A 19253-nucleotide genomic window follows, 5' to 3' on the forward strand; every position below is an offset into this window, starting at 1 on the left:
CGGGGCCAGCAGCGCTCCAAGAGCAGCCGTGCTGATTACCCACAATGCCTGAGAGTGCCCATAGGGCATTGTGGGAAATCGCTGAGGAGGTGCCAGTGGCAGTGGGTGCTGCTGGGTGAATGGCACCTGGGGTGGCCATATGTCCTCTTTTACAGAGAAGAAACCTGTGTTTGAAGGTTGACAGAGGATGGTCCTCGATTTGAAGGGCCGGCCTGTTCAATTCCAGGACGAAACACCACCAGAACTGCTGCCGAGGAGTAGTTCAGGGCAGGGGTTGTAGCTCAACGATGGAGCCCCTGCGTGGCATTCAGAAAGTCCCGGGTTCAGTTCAGTTAGGGCTAGAATAGCTTTTAAATGTTATGAATTATATTTTAATTTGTGTGGTTTTTGTTTTTGTTTTGCTATCTCATGCAATTCAACAGGCTGAAAGGTGTCTGGATTCTGCACTGCTGTGCCGGATGCGCATCAAAGATTTCTTCCTCTGTGCCTACCGGCTCCTACAGAACCAGCAGGGGGTCACCTGGTGTCTGGTCTCTGGGCAAATGGATAAAGATTCCTGCTAGCTAATCATTAGCTGCTAATGTCTGCTGTAGCCCAAGGTGCCTGCCATTCACAGGGTTGTGTTAGGAACTAGACAGAGGAGCTGGCCACCCCAACTACTTTGGCAGATTTAGGGGCAGCCCTATGCAAGTTTTTTCTGGCTAAACTTGTATGGGGTTGCCCCCTTAGAGGGTGAAGCTTCTCATGGCATCCCCTCTCAGGAATTCTGGGAGCTTTGGCAAAGAAGCGGAGATGTCTGCTAGAGGTCCATTATAGATTCCCTCCTCTTCTAACAGGACCACAGAAGCCCAGGAAGAAGGGAATTAATATTGTTGAACCAGGTTTAGGATGCCTCCAGAGGGGTGGGGGCTGCACCCCATTCATAAATTTCACAGAGGACTCAGATGTCATGGTTTCCACTGGTGATCCTCCGAGCGTTTTCTCATCCTTTCTTCCACCCTGTTTTCTTTTTGCAAAAAAGCCCATTAAGGGGGGAAAGTTGACACACCCGCTCAAAGTTATTGGATGCATAGCTCCTGGAGCTCACCAAGAAGCGTGTCTGATTTTTACTGTGGGCGCTTCCAGAAACAAGGTCGATTATTCAATTGCCTGGCTTGAAGGATTTCTCTGGGGGTCCAAACTTTGGTTGCCTGCCATTTGTAACCCTCCTGTGTTTTTGCAGCTCCTTTCCTGTCTTCTTCCTTTCCATTTGGATGCCACCAAGCACTTGCAAGCAGAGGACATAACAAAGTCAGATTTCCTGCAATAAGAAAAGGGACAGAGGACATAAAATGTCGAAAAACATGGGGGGAGTGGTTACAAGTGGAGGGTTGTCAACTGGACCTCTTCCAAAATTCCATGAACAATGCAGAATAACAATGTGAAAGATAAAATGGTCTTAATTGGAAGAGTCAGAGAGTTCCACGGTTCTAGAATTACCCTTAGATGTGAGTTCCTCCAATTTCTGCGTATTCTTTGGTGAGTGTGGCAGAAATGCGGACTGTGTGGGTGTTGACCTACCTGTCACATGCTTGTCACTAAATAATCGCAACAGATTTGGAGTAACGAGCAATCAATCGATCCAATTCATTTCAGTGTGTATTCGCTTGGCATCCTTGGTGGGGGCATCTGAACCCCCCACTCCACCCTGGCTGGTTTTGGCAGCTGCATTTAAGCTGAGCATGTCACACCCAAACATTAGCACATCCCTTTCTCTTTCTCCCTGGGGACACAGGCTCAGATTAGTACCCAATTGGGTCGCCAAGTTTTCTATGGCTGCTGTAACTGGAACTTAATAGCAGTACGATGTACCAGCATTAGCAAGTGATAATGGAGAGAGTATGTCTCCCTGATTCCCATCTCCAGGAAATTTCCGCACAAATGGAACTATAAGCTATACTCACTTTCCTGTGAGGGCTTTGATTGCATTACAATCGTAAAATAAACCACCGGTCATGTAATGGAAGAGTGGGGTTTTGAATTGTGGGATCTACTTCAGGGGTCCTCTTTCCAGAACCTCAATATCTGACCAGAGTCCGGAATTTGTTTTGAGTTCCAGAAATGAATGCAGCCCACAGTCCTGATTATGCACACCTTCTTCCTTTTGGTGGCATAATTTGTGTGTGTGTGGGTGGGGGGGAGTTGCTGCTCTTGTTACAAAATTGTCAGTCAGAAATTCATGTCAGTTTCCTGCAACTCATCCGAGATTGACTGGTAGATTCCTAGAACCACAGAACAGTGGAGCTGGACGGGGTCATGAAGGCCATCGGGCTGTTGCAGGACACCGGTTCGCACCATCCCACGCAGAGGGCTGTCCAGGTTCCTTCTGAATGTCTCCGGTGTGGGAGAGCCCCCACCTCTCCAGGCAGCTGGTCCCACTGTCCTATTGCTCTGACAGTCAGGAAGCATTTCCTGACGTGCCTTCTGCCCATCCCTGACTTAGCATGCAAAATCAGACCGTTTAGATCATTTCTCAAACTTATGGAGCCATTAGTGCGTTTTTGCTTATAAGGAAAGCTCCCCTCTGTTGAGCTGAGCTGATCGCCAAGGAGGTACACCCAAGGCTGCAGCCTCCAAAATATAAAAGCAAAAAATATCATTTTGCTTAAGCAAAATCCCGAATATATGCAACAAGAAAGAAGCTGCTGCCTCTATTTTTCTTTATTGCCATCTGAAGTAATAAGAAAGAAAGGCTGATAATAGAAATTGCAAATTACCTTTCTATTCTTTCCCTAAGGCATGATCCAGCCAGTCGTGCATTTGTTGAGCTCAGACGACTTTATTGTATTTTCATGTTCGCACCAATTATGGTGTTGACAGTTTTGATGATGATACTGCAAAGCAGCATGCAAATCTGGGTAATAAATACATTAGCCGCAAATTTGGATATCCTATAAACTTTGTTAACAGCAGTGAAAACAAGGTACTCTTGAAGCATGTCTTAACCCCATGCACATGGGACAGCATATTAATTATGGACAAGATTAGGCTCACTGAACTGTGTATGGCTGCTCAGAAGAAATTCCCACTGAGCTCAATGGGATGTACTCTCAGGAAAGGGCGTAGCCTAAAACCAAGAGTGCAGAACCTGAGACATGTGGAAGGGGGACAGTTCTGGGGTTACCCCCAAAGCCATGTCCCTTCCCCTGGCTCCATCCACCTTTCCCCAATCCTAATTGTTTGGTGGTTTCTTGCTTTTCTGCATGTTTTCTCCCATTCTGAAAGGGAGAAATGTCTCCTCTGATTCAGATGCTGGCAGTAAGAGCTGATTCCTTTCCTATTTTTATTTTTAACCATTTTTGTGCCTCTGCTGCACCCAGCACCCAGCAGTGGAAAGCAACGCCCCAAAGCTTCACCAAAGTAGAATTTGTCTCCCTTCTAATATACAGGTCGGCTCAGAGATGATCTGTATGGAGTTCGATGAGATGTACACCCAGGAAACTGTGTACAGGAAGGTCTGTTAAACCATTGAGCCATCTTGAGAATGCCTGCAGTACAAGTCTCTCTTCGGAATCAGTTTCTGAATGATGACTAACATTTCCTTCTGAATGTTGGCTTTCTTTTTAAACATCTTCATGGATTTCAGAAAACTAGGAGCTGCAGTGAGCACTGAGAAAATCTACTCCAGCTTTTCACATGTCTTGATTTACCGGCACTCTGATTTGCTGCCATGCATGGACTGCTGTGGAAGGTGAAGTCAAAACCCACCTGAAACCAGATAACTCCAAAGCGATGCCACTGGAAGATTTGCAGGAGGGATGCCTGGTGGGGTCCCAGCAGGTGCAGCTGGACCACTCCCCCAAAGATGCTTTGTACTCTGCCACATTTGAAAGGGAACGTTCCGGCAGGTAGACTGGCCTGGAGAGAGCCAGTGTGGTTTGGGGGTTAAGAGCACACGATGGGGATTCAGCCAACCTGGATGTGCAAAAGATTGCAGGCCTAGGATACAGATCTGCCCAGGAGTTATCCCGGTAATCGCACACTGCAAAATAAGTGCAAGGATTTATTTACTGTTCAGAGGGGACATAGTCAGTATCTTTTTCATCCAAAGCATCTCAGATCCAACATGCTCTTCATTAATTGGCAACCTTCCCCCAGATAAGCCCAACTCGACTGGAAAAAGAAGTTACTGGGGAGAGTGATGCTTTGGCCCCTGTACAGCATTTAGGGGAGCTATAGGATTGTTTGGATTCCCGGACCAGAGCTCAGACTCCAGAGCTGGATGCTGCCCTCGGATCTGCGTCTCATCTCACAGCTGGCATGGAAAGAGCCGCACCAGCTGCTTTTCCGGAGTCGTCCTGGTGACTTCGGAGAAGGAGAACATGAGTGGGAGGGGAGGATGCCGGGACCACCAGGATCCCGTGTGTGGGCCTCCTTTGTCCCCGGCTGAAAGCGGCCATCCGGAAGGGGCCGCGAGGCGGAGGCGGCTTCCTTTGAGCTCTTGCTCAACGCTGAGGCTCCTAAACTCCAGCATAACGCAGTGGATTACGGCCTTAATTGGATTGAGTGGACTGAGGAAGTGACCCCGTTGGATTTCCCCCTTAATTGAATTGAGGAAATAACTCACTTAATCACACCCTTAATTGCCACGCAGAGGGAGGTTTTTTGGGGGGTTTCCTGGCATAAGGCAAGGGGGTACTTAACCCCTTCTGCAGCGACTACACGGAGAGGGGAAACCCACCCACCCATTTGCACCCGTGGGCATGCCGGAGCTCTGTGGAGCACGTTGGAGCCGGAGCCGGAGTGGCAAAGCAAAGCTCAGCTCCTGCTGGAAGCAAAGTTCTCCCCCGTCCTGCATGCAGCCCTCTGCCTTCCCTGCCCCTTTCAGGGGGACTTGGACCTCTTTAAGATCTTCAGTCTTTCTTGAACAGCTTGTTTGTTCCCTAAATGCCCCATGGAATTCCTGCACCAAGCCTCTAGTTTTACGGCTCAGTTCTGAGGGTCACTTTCTTACTCGCGCGGTTCTTTCCTTCTAGGCGACTGCAGCTCATATAAATATTAGAGAGGGCAGATTGTACGTCTTTTGTTCTTCTGCAGGTCCTTCTCCAGCAGCCCAGACTTCACAAAGCCTTTAAGAAGGCAGCTTAGGCCACGAGGAGCAAACCCTATCTCAGTGCTATCTGGGTATATTATTTATCTAGTGTCTAATTAATTATCTAACCTACTATCTCACATAACTTTTGTATCATCTGCATTGTCTGTCATGAAAGCAGGTACGGTACTGCTTGCAATCTTCTCCAGGACTTGGCATAATTTTTTGCATTGCTTTTCTATCCCAGCTTTCTTCCTCTTGCGAGGAACCCAGGTTGGCTTGCAACGTTGCCTCCCTTTATTCCTCAAAGCCACAGCCCTGTGAAGCAGGTCAGGCCGGGGGGCAGTGACCGCTCCAAAGCCACCAAGCAGGTTCCTGGCTGAGTGGGGACTGGAACCTTGTACTGGATCCCACGGTTCTAATCACGGTGCCCCAGTATTTACTGCTGAGCTACTTGGATGCATATCTGTTTTCTTCTTTGATTGGACCCACTCTTGGGAAACAGCAGTTCTCGGATGGCTATTTCAGATTTCCCCCCTGTGTATTTATCCGCCAGCCCACAGGCATCACAAGACACATGATCTCATGGTTCACTTCTCTTGCACAAGATGCATTATTCAGTGCTTCTCTTCAGACTCTATTCAGTTTGTCAAAGAGTATCTGCCAAACGTATAATATGGTTTCAAAGTTTGTTTTTGTCCACTTATGGATAATGATTCTCTCAGGGACATACATCATTCATGCAGGAGCTTGTCTAATGTCCCCTTTGCATGATCTTTGTCAGTTTATCAACAAACCTAAGTTGTTCGTCATCTTAGTTATTAATGCCTTTTAAAAACCCACCTCACAGGGTTGTTGTGAAGGTAAAATTAAAAGGAGATGCTTATGCTTATCCCCTTGAGAGCCTTACAGGAAAAAGGCAGGGTATAATTATAATAAATGAATAAATTAAACATAGAAAAGAATTTTTAAATGCTCGGTAAGACTAAGCGGGGAAAGGGGAGGGGGGAAGTCCAGGGAAATGTCATTTGGGCCCATCTTGTACCAAAGCTTTAGAAGTAGCTCTCCACTGCCATCTGGCGGTGATGGCTTGGTGTTGCTGGACAGAGAAGCCACTCTGCCCTGGAGGAGGACCCTTCGTGGACAAAGCTTATTCCTGGGGAGGAGGAAGTGGCACGGGAAGCGCTTTTCTCCCTCACCCATCATACCTGAACCCAAAGGGGTCACCTGCTGAAGCTGCTGGGAGGGAGGCTTGGGACGGATGAAAGGAAAGACACCTCCACCGGGCATCGCTCAGCTGTGGCCTTCATTTCCCGGGGATGCACTGCTGGCCCCCGGCTTGGGTGGCTTAAATGGCGACTGAGCGAAATCATGGAGGGGAAGCCCGTCCATGGCTACTAGTCCTGATGGCTCTAGGCTAACTCCAGTTTAAGAGGCAGGCTGCCCATGGACCCCAGCTGCTGAGGAGGATGGGTGGGAGGGTGCTGCTGCGCTCTAGTCCTGCTTGTGGACACCCTGTGGGGCTCTGGTTGGCCACTGCCTGAACAGAACGCGGGTCAGACAGACCTTGGCCCGATCCAGCCTCAGGGCTCTTCGTGTAACATCCCCCATGTTCTTCACTTCCCCCACCCACACATTATCAGAACTGAGGGAGGCCACCTGATGGAGCTGATGGGTGGGAAATTCACAACAGGTGCAAGGAAGGAGCTCTTCACACGGCACCAGAGTTGTAGTTATGGGATTCACTTCCCAAGAAGTCCGGGCCCAATTCAAGGTGTTGGTGATGACCTATAAAGCCCTAAACGGCTTGGGTCCTGGTTACCTGAAGGAGCGCTTACACCCATATACGCCCACCCGCCCACCGGCCCCCTGAGATCTGCAGGAAAGGCCCTTCTCCGGGAACCCTCCGTGAAAGAAATTAGGAGGGTGGGTACTCGGAGGAGGGCTTTCTCTGCGGTGGCGCCCAATCTATGGAATGCGCTCCCCAGAGAGGTCCGCCTGGCGCCGTCGTTATTTGTTTTTCAGCGCCAGGCGAAGACCTTTTTATTTAAGTGTCATTTTAATTGTTAATATTATTTGCTTATTTTATCTGGCCAGGGTGACTTATTTTATATTGTTAGTTCTTGTATTTTAATTTTATGTTGTGAGCCGCCCCGAGGCTTCGGCGAATGGGGCGGCATAGAAATGTTTTAATAAATAAATAAATAAATAAGTAGTGACGGCGTGGCTTTTAAAGGGGGTTGAACAAATTCATGGAAGAGGAGGCAGCCATCAAAGGCAACAAGCCGTAATAGCTTGCCTGTTTCTGGCACAACAGAAGTCTTCCTCTTCCTCTTCCTCTTCCTCTTCCTCTTGAAGACATTTTAGTCAAGACCAAGCAGCAGAAGATTATGAGGAAGCCACTGCTCTTCTAGCCCACCTCCCCCCGCTTGTGAGGAACCCGAGGCAGCTTCCGCAGCCATTTTATCCTCACAACACCCCCTGTGAGGCAGTTCGTGCTGTCTCTGGGACTGGCCCGAAGCCACCCAGGGATCTTCATGGTCAGGTGGGGACCAGAACCGAGATCCCTGGTCTGATGCCCCCCCCCCCACACACACACTGCACTGGCTCCCCATGTGTCCTCCAGATGCTGGGGGACGCGGCCAGGTGGGCCCTCCTTCACTCAAGCCCTCTGTGTGAGCTTGCCAGGGTGCGCGCAGAGTGCGTGCCAGGTCAGATCGGCCGCTGGTCCAAAGGCGTGGGATGACGTCCCCTCCTCCCGGGAGACGTGCGTCCTGTCCCGTCCCGTGCCGAGCCGAGCAGGGGCTGGCTGCAGGAGCACTGTTTGCATAGGAGCGTTTGGGCAGCTCTGGTGGAAGCGGCACCGGGTCGTCGACCTCCGCTGCCTTTCTCCGCCCCCGGTGCTCCTGCGGCAGGGCTTCTCCAGGCATCCTCCTCGCCCAGCTCTCAGTTGCCACACCGTCCGACCGTGGAGCAGCCAGGCATTCCCCAGCTCGCCAGGTAAGGGATCTGCAGGCCTGGATTCGGGCCAGCTAGCCGGGAAAAGGGAGTGCCGCGTATTCCGGGAGACCGTGTCAGCCGGGCAATGGGCTTTGTTTGCTCAGCTTGTCAAACAGGCAGTTCCGGAAAGGGGCAGACCCCTGGCATGGAGCGCGGGCCTGATGGGGGACACGGGCAGGCTGAGGCAAGAGAGCTAAAGGGCGCGCATGAGTGCCAGCACAAGCCAGCATGCGCAGAGCGGTGGGTATGTGTGAAAGTCACCACCTGCGGGTTTTCCTGCCCTACCCAGAGACATGAGGGATTGGGAGTGGGACTTTTATGGAGGTGTTTTTGAGAGAGGGAGAGCCAGTGCGACACAGTGTTGGCCTGGGCTTGGGAGATCCGAGTTCGAGTCCCCACTCAGCCGTGCAGCCAGTCACTGCGTGGCTTTGGGCCAGTCACTGCTTCTCAGCCTAGCCTACCTCACAGGGTGGGTGTTGTGAGGACAGGATGGAGTGGAGACGCTTGTTAGCCTCCTTGTGTTCTTCAATGTAGCAACGATAGTGATTTATTCTAATGGATTATGAAATAATATTCCAAGTAGTTTGCACCAGGGCAACAACAATTTATCAAACTGCAAGAGAAGCTTCTGGGGTCTCAAAGTCTCTCTTGTCTCCTATCAGGGGTGATTCTGGATCCATCTCATCTCTAGTGCAGGTGTCAAGAGAGGACTGTACGATGACAGACAGGACACCCGTCCACATTCTGTAGCCACCTCATAAGCAAGGTAAGCAAGCAAGCACAAGAACCCTGGAGACAACCGTGGGAGCTTCTCTGAACTTTCTTCTGCTTCAAACTTCTTTTCAAAGCAATTTCTCTGCTAGTAAATTGAACGAAAGAGGTAGAAAATACTGTGGAATTTGGCACTTGCTTGCTTGCTAGTTACAAAGTTGTGTCCGACCCTTTGTGACCCCATGGGCAACATTCCTCCAGGCCCTCCTGTCCTCCACCATCCCCTGGAGTCCACCTAAACTCACACCAACTGCCTCAGTGACTCCATCCAGCCACCTCATCCTCTGCTGTCCCCGTCTTCTTTTGCCCTCAATTGTTCCCAACATTAGGCTCTTCTCCAGGGAGTCCTTCCTTCTCATTAGGTGGCCAAAGTATCTGAGTTTCATCTTCAGGATCTGGCCTTCTAAAGAGCAGTCAGGGTTGATCTCCTCTAGGACTGACTGGTTTGATATCCTTGCAGTCCAAGGGACTCGCAGGAGTCTCCTCCAGCGCCACAATTCAGAGGCCTCAATCCTTCCGCAATTTGGCACTGCTCTAGTGGAAATACCTATCTGAAAGGTTAGTTACTGGAGGTAAAAGCTTAAGGCAAAAACATGCAGGGATTTTGACCTGACCACTTGCTTTTGGATCTGTGCATCACGGAAATCTGGCCCCTGCGAGCTGTCCTGAAATTGAATTCAGACCACAGGCTGAAAGAGGTTTGACACCCCAATCTAGTTAGTCAGGGCAGCATCCAGGAGTGACTCTGGAGTGGAACTGCCATCACTTCCTGAAGCATCTAAGCTTCAGCCAGACCTTCTCCGAGTCCTTTAGTTGATACCATCAGGATTGGTTCAGTCTGACTCAGCTGGGATGCTTCGTTTGCCACAAATGACCCCCAAATCCTGCATTTGACAGAGGCGTCAAAGTGGGATGCAATTGGGACCCAGAGAAGCTCCTTTCTCGTAAAGTGCTGGAGGGGAGGCACCAGTTTTGAAATCTCATCCCCCCACCATGCTTTTATTTCTGCAGTATTGCCAACAACTAGTGCAAGAATCGCAAGAGCCGAGATTCTTTGGGCTATCTCAAAATAAAGTACTTTGCAGGACCGAAGGACACAAGCATTGCAAAGCCTTAGCTGCTAGCGGCAAGCAAACCTACAGTTCCTTCACGGATTTAAGCTTTGCTTTGCGCACCTCCACGGCCAGGCATAGGAAAGGCCTCTGCAACCTGTGAGTGGTCAACCGAGGGCCACCTATCACCAAACACCTGGCAGCTTGCATCCCCACGCCTCAAATCTTTGGGGATTTCCTGAAGGGAGATGGATCATATAGGAATGGACCGTGCCATGGATTATGCAGCCTGGCAGGCTTCTTGCCGCCTGAGTGCCGGACTCGGGTTCAGTGACACCTGGGGCTGGCTGCATTCGGGTGGTGGGGAAAACTCCACATGAGCAGGGAGAGGGAAGTCAACGTGGGCCTCTCGGGGGAACATTAGGTAGCCAGCTGTGGGCTTCAGGAAGCCAGATTTTGCCCTCTGGTCTCGGGCCCAACAACCGTTTCCCAGTCTGAGTTACGAAGCTGTCGCTCTCGCAATGGGGTCGTAACTTGCTTCTTAACACCATCATGGCTCTTTGGGGGACGTAGTTGTCGAGATTTGAGGAAGGTGCACCGGCCCGGGAGAGACCGGGAGGAACGAGGTTCCTGGAGGAGGTGCCTGCGCATCTCCAGCGGGGCATCTCAAGGTGCTTTCGCCTCCCGCCTCCCTCTAGGCCTTTTGCAACAGGCAGTTCCGAGCTGGAGGAGAGCGGCCCTAGCCTGGCCTCGGGGAAGACACAAGCAAGCAGCTCCGTCCCAGGCACGGGGATTTCGGGGAACCGGGGAGCAGGTGCAGCAGCCCCGGTGGCCACCACGCCCCTTCGCATAGCCAGGGCAAGCCGGCGCAGGCCGACGCAGCGTTGTCCCGGCGCCTGCCTCGTCCACCAGCCGGAGCCAAGGAGGAAACGTCTGGCCACAGGAAGCCCTCGCGGAGGCTCGAGTGCCTTGGCCCAAAGGTCAGCAGCAGCAGCAACACAACAGGAAGCCGGCAGCGCTGGTGTGGGGGACGGCGGAGGACGCAGGGAGCCGTGCCGAGCCCGCAGGTCCCCTCGGCCCGCGTCCCTCTCGGAGCACCCCGGGTCCCGCCTCAGCAGCACGCCAGCCGCTTCCCATGGAAGCCCACCGGGAGCCTGAGAGGAGCAGCTGCTGTCTCCCAGCAGGAAAATGCGGTGGTGATCCGAGGGCCAGCTGGGCATGGAGCTGAACCGTGAGTGCGGCTCGTGGAGGGAGGCCCGCCCACATGCCTGCAGGCACGCAGGGGAGACGCGGGCAGGGCGCCCAGGTTTTCAAGGGGCGGGCTGGTTTGGGGGCCAGTCACTCCCCGGTCACCTGGAAGTGCCTCCCCGAGGCCCAGAGGTGTGTGGGATGCTGCGCGGTGGCCGAGAGAGGCACAGGCACGCTGCAGATGGGCTGGAGCAAGCCGTCTGGCTTTGGTGCACGGAGGCGGAAAACTGCCCGGCACGGGTCACGTCTCGTCTGGGAATTCCCGAGAGGGCACAGCACGGGCCAGGCACACGGGCCGGCACTGAAGCCCAGGGTCTGCTTCCAGTCCAGACCCCGCGTGGGCTTTTGGAAAGGGGACTGGCAACGACGTCACCCCAGACTGGAATGAAGCCACGGCTACTACCGAAGTTTGAAACCAGTTTCAGTTTCTAATTTGGATGTCCCTGACGGAGAGACAACAGCATGTTCAGGGTGCGATGTGCCATGTGCTGAACATCCATAGATGCTTTAGGCTGCAATCCTATAGGCACCTCCCTGGGAATCAGTCCCATCGAAGTCAGTGGGGCAACTTGTGAGCCGGCATGTACAGAGTGCCTCATGAGCAAAGCAGCAGCCTTCTCTTCAGTGCTGTTCTCAGTTAATGGCACAGCAGAATTTTGTTCCCACAACAAGAATTCCCCGGCCGAAGTCCCCCTTCCCCGACCAGCAGCCTTTGGGCACTGTTATGGTTTCTCAGTGCTGACCAAGTGCACTTTGCACATGCTCTGAAGCACTTTTTCCTAATGGAACAAAAAAAAAAAGTCTTGGGGAAAGAATAAGAAGTCGCATACTGCAGAGTAACCTACTCTGAAAAATAGTTTACTATTCCACAAGTTCCAGGACTAAACATTTTAAATGTTTCTGGAGGTGCTGCCTCCCCTACCTCCTTGGGGTTTATCTGCTGACTGGGCTGATGGAAGTTGTAGTCCAGTCCATGCAGAGGGCACCAAGTTGGGGGAAGGCTGCGCTTGAGCCAGGTTAAAACAAAACTTGTCCTTAAATGGGTGTTTGCACTCAGCTTGTCATTAGATTAAGCTGGGAGGTTAGGTGTGTGGGTGGGTGGGTGTGTGTGTGTGTGTGTGTGGGGGGGGCAACAATCACCAGAATGGGACTGGGGATTTAACCCCCCCCCCACTGCAGCACCTAGGAACCTCTAAGGAAGGGGGCGTTTTTAGGGTGGGGAGGACAAGGAAATCCCCTGTTGGTACCTTGAGAATGTAAGAAGGACTGCACCAAACCAGATCTAGGACTCATGGACTGGAAAATAAGGTTGGAAAATCCACAAGCAGGACAAGAGCCCAGGTGCCGGGAGTGCATTGCAGGAGGTCAAGAGTTAAATTCGCCCACCTGCCTGCCCTGCAAGGATCCTGATAATTTCCGGGGCCCTTCCCTCTCTGCCTCACCGGATGCTGCCTGCAATTTTATTCTTTCAAGGCGCAGCTGCACCTGGCCACCGGTCGGAGGGGCTCCCAGCTGCCTCCTGAAGGGGGAAGGGGTGGCAAACTTGGGGCTCCCCCGCCTGTCCCTTGGTCTCCCCTGCTCCAGGTCTGCTGCTTCTCACTCTGCTCCTGCTCCACATGAAACAGTCCCGGACGATTCCCACGCGGATGCTGTGCGACAGGCGGGTGATCCAGAAATACATCAGCGAAGCCGTGGAAATGGCGGAACAGGTGGTAAGCGGCTTCGGCGCGCTTTGTCTGAGTAGTTCGGGCTGGCTTGACTCTCTGGACGGATGCGCCAGCTCCTGCCTGGCCGCAAAGCTCAGTGGCTGGCCTTGGGACTGTTGTGAAGCGAGCGGGAGCACGATTGAGGAGGCCGATGTGCTTCGTCTCATGCCCCGATCTCTGCCGGAACACCCTCCGGCTACACCTCATCCAACACAGGGCTGTCCCGACTCGCCTTCCCCAGCCTGCCCGGTGTACAGTCCTCCCCAGCCAGCACAGGGAAGGCTGGCCTAAGCTTTTTGTCATGGAGCAGAATTGTCTGCTGGCTGGGGATGATGGGAGTCAAAGTCCAACACATCTAGCAGGCTGGTGGCGATAGTACAGTGCCCTGTTTTGAAGAGCGTCCAGCTACCTGGGGAAGGGCCTTCTCTGTGGTGGTGACCCAGGTTTGGAACCCGTTTCCCAGAGAGGTGGGCCTGGTGCTGACACTTCACTCATACTGGCACCAGGCCAAACCCTTTTTATTCTCCCTGCATGTTAAGTCTCAACGATGATGTTAACCTTGGGTTTTATTGCCTTATATTTCATTGTATGCTGCCACTTGGTTTGGCTTTGTATCTGAGATGGGATACAAAGGACGTGATAAAAATAAATAATCAATCAATAAGTATATTAAAAATGCAGCCTTCTCCCAGCAAGCAGCAGCTGGTGACCTCTCCCAATTCAGTTGTCACGGCACGCCTGCGGCTCCATTGGCTACCTGGCCACCGAACCCCACAGGGCTGTCCGGCGAGCTGAGCTCGAGGAGAAGTCCTTTGGCCTGCTGGAATGCAGCCGCCCAGTTTTCCCTAGGAATCCGAGCTGCCGTGCCACCCCCACCCCCCGCTATTTAAACAGCCAGGGTGAAGGAAGAACCCCATCAAAGGACATCAAGCAAAAGCAGCTTGCATGTCTTCCCCATGTGCCACGTTGGCCAGGAAGGATGAGACTTGCAGTCCAACGCACCTGGATGGCACCGATGAGGGAGGGCTGATCTGTAGGTGCATCACAGGGGAAGCTTCTACTCAGTGTCTGTCGCAGGGCCAGCTTAGGGCCTGAGGAAGCCCCTGGCCACGTGCCGGCTGGGGCCGCCTCCAGTTTTGTGGCTGGGTCCGATGGGCCAGTTGCATTTCCCAGGATGCCTTGGAGCAGCGCTGCATCAAGAGCATTGTGTGAATTTAAAATAGCAGCTCTCGCACTTAGCAGCTGTGGGAGCTGACCAGCCAGGCTGGGCCGGACTTGCTTTCACGCATAACCAGAAAAGTTGTGCAGCAGAGTCTGTTCTTCCCCCGGCTGAGAATGTGCAAAGAGCTGTGTGTGGGGGGGGGTGTTCCAGCAGGGATCAGTGGGGGCGTCCCTTTCCTCCTCTCCTCCAACAAAGAGGGCATTCCTGAAAGGGGTGCTCGATGCCCATTTTCCCAGTGTGCTAAGCTGCCAGTGCTGCATAGTCATCCGAACGCCAGACTACAGCTCGGGAGTTCTGCTCCATGGTGCTCTTTGGCTGCAGTCTCCCCTGAACGGAGGGCTTTCTTCTGTGTAACATGCACAGGACTGGGCCCTCAATCTGTTTGCCCCCAGGTGGCCACCAGATGTTTCAGCTTTCACAGAAGTGGGTCGCTTTGCCTCTCATTCCAGAGAGGGAGCCGCTGAGGCACTCATACGGACGGTTGCATTGACCCGTCAGTTTAGGCTGCCTGGCAGAGGCTACACCCAACCCGCCCTCCCTGCTTCTCCCCTGCCCTCTGTCCTCTCTCTGCAGAGCCACTGCGAGGCGCTTCCCTTGCTCCGGCAGCCCGTGCTCCTAGCCCTGGTGGGAGTCAACCTCGGAGACTGGAGGCAGAAGACAGTGAGTTTGTAAGGATGGCGAGCCCAGCAGCCGGAGGGTTGGGCCCGGGCGTGTTGGCGGGGCTCCGCACCTCCCCCTGCTCGGCCCACGTGTGATTGGAATCGTCACTGAACACGGCTGTTGAAAGGCGGCCGATTGTGTTTAGTGTGGCCGGGTTCAGACCAGTGATGGGTGAGAGATCCAGGTTGGGGGTCGGATTTTCTCAGCTCAGCTTCTAGGACTTCAACCCTTTCTCTCTGCTGTAAGTCCCACTTATGCTGAGTGTTTGCATGTGTATCTAGCACATGGGTCCTCAAACTACGGCCCGTGGGCTGGATCTGGCCCGCCATAGCTCGCCACGCATGTGCACGCATGTGGCAAGGTGCCAGTTTGCTCGCAAGGAGATCGTTTTGGACTCGCTCGGAGAAAGGCTCTCCTGGTGAGCAAGCCAGCGCCTTGCCAGAAGATCCTTTTCTCTGACCAAGTCCAAAATGATCTCCTTGTGAGCAAGCTGGCCCCAGGAGATCTTTCTGGATTCATTGGGAGAAAATTATCTCTGCGCATGCATGCCCCTGCCTTTCGTGTGCATGCGCTTCCCACCCCGCGCCCCCTGCCCACACCACCTTGGCGGCTCACGCCCATCGCTGGCACCTTTCAACTGGCCCCCTATACAAAAAGTTTGAGGACCCCTGATCTAGCAGGAAGTGACTCTAACACTTGTGTTTTACATTGCACATATATAACTAGCAAGAGTGCTTTGCACATGTGCACACACACACGCACACACACTCTGCCTGTGTGCCACATGCTTGTTGGATTTGCAGGACATCTTGGCTAGCACCTAGTGACCAGAGGGAAATGCTCACGCTGTAAATGGGACCTTTATCGCGCTTTATCGTGGCAGTGCCTGCATGCACGCACGCACCTGTGGGTGCCACAAGTGGGTGATGAAAGAACGTCTCTGTGCAAATGCTAGGTGCACAAGGGAGCTAGGTGCACACCCCCCCAAAGCGACGGCGGGGTCTGTGCATGGGGGTCGTGTACTCAGCAGCAGAGCAATGCAGTGCAGAGCGGCTTGTCTTGTTCTGGAGCGTCTGCAGACGTGGCTCAGCTCAGCTCGCTTCCTAGGCCAAGACCCAGAAGTCCGGCAAGCACCAGAGAGCTGGATTCTGGGCGGATCTTTGCATCACTAGTTCAGACAATGCAATAATCCACATTTGACCGAAAGCTTGAACTCAGCTCGTACTCAAACCTTGAATGTGGTTTCCCGTGTTGTCTGAAGCTGGCCACCGCCAGTGACTAATCCAGAGAGAGGCATTTCAGCCATTTAGAATGGGGGAAAAACTGCACAAAGACTAGAGAATTGCTAAGCGGCAGCAGGGATGGGAAAGCTGGCTATCCTGAAACGCAAGAGGGTTGAATTTGGCCCCCAGGCTCTGGGCCCTGAGTATAAAGAATACTGAAGTTATAAATGGCTGGCTCTTTTTCTTTCAGACTCAGGCCAAAGTGCAGGAGATACTGCGTGACCTGGGAACGCTGGTGGACAGTGCAGCCGCCGCCCAACGAGAGCTGGGGCAGGGATGCGTCTCTCTGCTTCTGCAGCGGCTTTACGAGAAAGCCAGCACCTTTGCTCTGCACCTACAAAGCTTTGGGGGGCAGGTGAGGGACGGTGGGGCTTCTGGCACTGCTTTGGGATGGAGGACGCTACCCACCCACCCCCACAGCCCATCAAGACAGGCAGGCCTCTGCTTGCTACCTTGCTCAGCACGTGGCCAGAAGGATTATGCAGATACACAGCTTCCTGCCCACCTTTCTGCATGTCTGCAAAGACCTAACTTCCGCCGCTTGGAGGTTTCCCAGAAGGCCACACTCCTTTCCTCCAATACTGATGGGTGGGCAGTTTCCCCTATTTTCCCAATTCCAAAAGGCTGAAAGGCCTCCCCAATACTTAGCTACCGGGAGGAAGAACTTAAAAGCTGTGCCATACTGGAATTTCTCCATACTTTTGGAAAATGTTGGAATGTGGTCCAAGAGCTTTCCAAAACTGAATTTGGCCTTGGACTCAAAGGTGTTCCTTTTTGGCACTGCAAACGGGGTCCGGAAACAGTTGATAGTGAAACTGACAAGGTGAGTTGGTTCTATGGCCTAGAAAAGAGTTTTCCAGGAATTTGCAGAGGAAGCCAAGATTTTCTTCGAAATAGTTGTGTGTGGCCTCAGCCTGGCGCCACTTCAGACCCCCCCCCCCCCCCGACATCTCTCGAGTCCTCACTTAGGGATTGGCAGTGGATTTCAGGCCTCGCAGGTACGCAGCCTTGTGTCTTCTCTCACTCTAGGAACAGGTTGCAAACGGGCCGCTGGAGGAAGCGCCCCAATTAATTCCAGAGAGAAACCTTCGGACCATCTTTGAGACCTACAAACAACTTGTCCGAGGAAAACTGCACCTCCTCTTTGCTGACTTGCAGAGCGACTCTTGCGGTGAAGATCGGAGTTGGCCTGGCGCTCCCCGCCCAGCTCAGCGTCCTTCCAGCTTGGCCATTTCGTGGGGGCAGTGAAAGACCTGGTGGGCTGCTTGCCCCAGGAAGGGCCGAAGGGGATGGCGGGCCCCTGGCAGCCGGCTGTGGAAGGGCAGGGCGATGGAACCCTTGGAGCGGGAGGCATGTGCTCAGAACACCGGAGCAGAAAGAGGCCGTGTTCCGCCTTCAGCGAGGCCTGAGCCTTCCTTGCTGAAATTTAAGCTTGCTTTAGCTTCCTGCAAAAAACACACAAACAGAAATGGGTTCTGGAGCTGAGCAAGCCTGGCGACGCTCTCAGCTGCTCGGTGTCTTGCTTGGCTGGCGTCTGTCTGATGGTTTAGCAGCTTCAATGCACTCAGTGCAAACAGTGGAGGAAATGTGCACTGTCAGCACTCTGGTTACAGACGTTAGAACTTTTATTTCCCGCAGGCCACGTTGGATTCTACTCTGCATCACTCTGCGAGCGAGGAAGCAGAAGGGGCTGATTGCACCCACCAGCCGCCGAATCACGAAGAGCCACCAAGGGGAAATTCTGGGCCTGGGCAGGGATCATACCCGTCAACCCCTTCATTTTCTGTAGGGGTCGCAAGCTGCAACTATTTGAACGTAACACCCGAGCGGAAGCATTTTTCAATGACCTGACCGCATGGGGGCCGTGCCATGCCAATCTTTCACTGCAGAGCCCCTGCGAATTCCAGCCGCACCCGCCTGGAGGTGGAAGCAACTTTGCTGAACCGACTCTAAAAGACACGCTTGAGTATGGGAATGGCCTTGCGAGCCAAGCAGCAAAATCACTGTTTTCAACCCATTCTTTCTGTACCAAACGAATCTGCCTCGAGTGCAGTTGTGGTCCCACGTCATGACATCTTGCCCGAGGATGTGGCAGGCCTGGCCTGGAGCTGGCAGTCAGCCAGAATGAATGGATTGCACAGCCGTGGCAGGAAGCATCCGGAGGCAAAGTAAACTCCCTCCCCTCTTGCGGCGTAGTTACATCCGCTTTCCTGCGAGGGACAGCAAAAGACCGCTGGCTCCACTTGTGGCGAGGCATCGGCCCGAGGCCGCTCTCGGTGTGTCGCGAGACTGGACTGGCCCTGGCTGCTGCAGGCCTCGAGCGGGAGAAAGCGAAGGAAGGCTTTCTGCCTATCATTTACTGCAATAAAGAACTGCGTATTTTGTCTGCCTCCCATTGCATTTTTGGGATGAGAGCAAAACAGGACAGAGAAATTGTGCACACGCCACAGCCCTCCTGTGAAAGCATCGCGGGGCTTCTCTGCTCTTGCGATTGGAAGGCGATTATGCTGCACTGAGGGCATGCAGTGATTCTGTGCACGTACAGAAGGCTTCTCGAGCTGAGGGCTACATCCTCTTGGGCACCACCTTTGGTGGACTGCCTGGCAGCAGCGGGCAAGGCCAAATGCGGAACAGGAAAGCCAGAAAGGCTGTGAGGAAGGTGCCACCATTTCTTCCATCTCCAGCTCACCACAACAGGCCCCTCTCTGGGTGGCCAGAGCTCTGTCAAAGCCCCGTTGGTTTAATGGGTTTAATGGAGGGGTTGTTTAACTCTCAAATAACCCCCAGTAGCCAGGTTTGCATGACTCAGTGCAATCCCCAACCAGCTGTCACCCCTGGGCTGTCCTTAAGTATACAGACAGACATGTGGGTTCTTTCACTAGGTCAGAGGTCCAAAAACTCCATCCGTTTGTCCAGAGCTGCAAAGGCATTTGATATACACGGGACAGAAAGTTAACAACCTAGGAATCGGCCGAACACCCAACAGTTTCCTTTGTCACTTGGCGGCCAAATCATGGCTGGGAAATGCAGTAACTCAGGGGTTAATCAAACCAGTGGGTTATCGTTCTGTGCAAAGCAGGGCCTTGCCTCGCACTTTTGCCCTCAGGTGTGTCCACTCGTGATCCTTTTGCCCAGGAGAGCCAAAACTCCTCCCGTTTGCGATGAAACTGGGCAAGGTGGTGGTGGGGTTTGCAGTGGATGAAGAGAACATCCATCTCCTGAAGAAAACATGTTAGAAAT

The 19253-nt window shown here is 53.0% G+C and overlaps 1 protein-coding gene across 1 annotated transcript; it reads left to right on the forward strand.

The window, feature by feature from the left end:
* The first annotated feature begins 7978 nt into the window (after nucleotides 1–7978).
* THPO (thrombopoietin) lies at nucleotides 7979–19249 on the forward strand. The gene is made up of 8 exons (XM_044434394.1): nucleotides 7979–8071; nucleotides 8734–8837; nucleotides 10593–11125; nucleotides 12727–12854; nucleotides 14644–14730; nucleotides 16204–16368; nucleotides 17043–17184; nucleotides 19149–19249. Exons 3-8 carry the CDS (start codon nucleotides 11113–11115, stop codon nucleotides 19247–19249), a joined length of 636 nt encoding a protein of 211 aa, XP_044290329.1. The 5' UTR covers nucleotides 7979–8071; nucleotides 8734–8837; nucleotides 10593–11112.
* The last annotated feature ends 4 nt before the right edge of the window (nucleotides 19250–19253 follow it).

Source organism: Varanus komodoensis, unplaced genomic scaffold (assembly GCF_004798865.1).
Source record: "Varanus komodoensis strain SLA01 unplaced genomic scaffold, ASM479886v1 scaffold28, whole genome shotgun sequence".
NCBI lineage: Eukaryota > Metazoa > Chordata > Lepidosauria > Squamata > Varanidae > Varanus > Varanus komodoensis.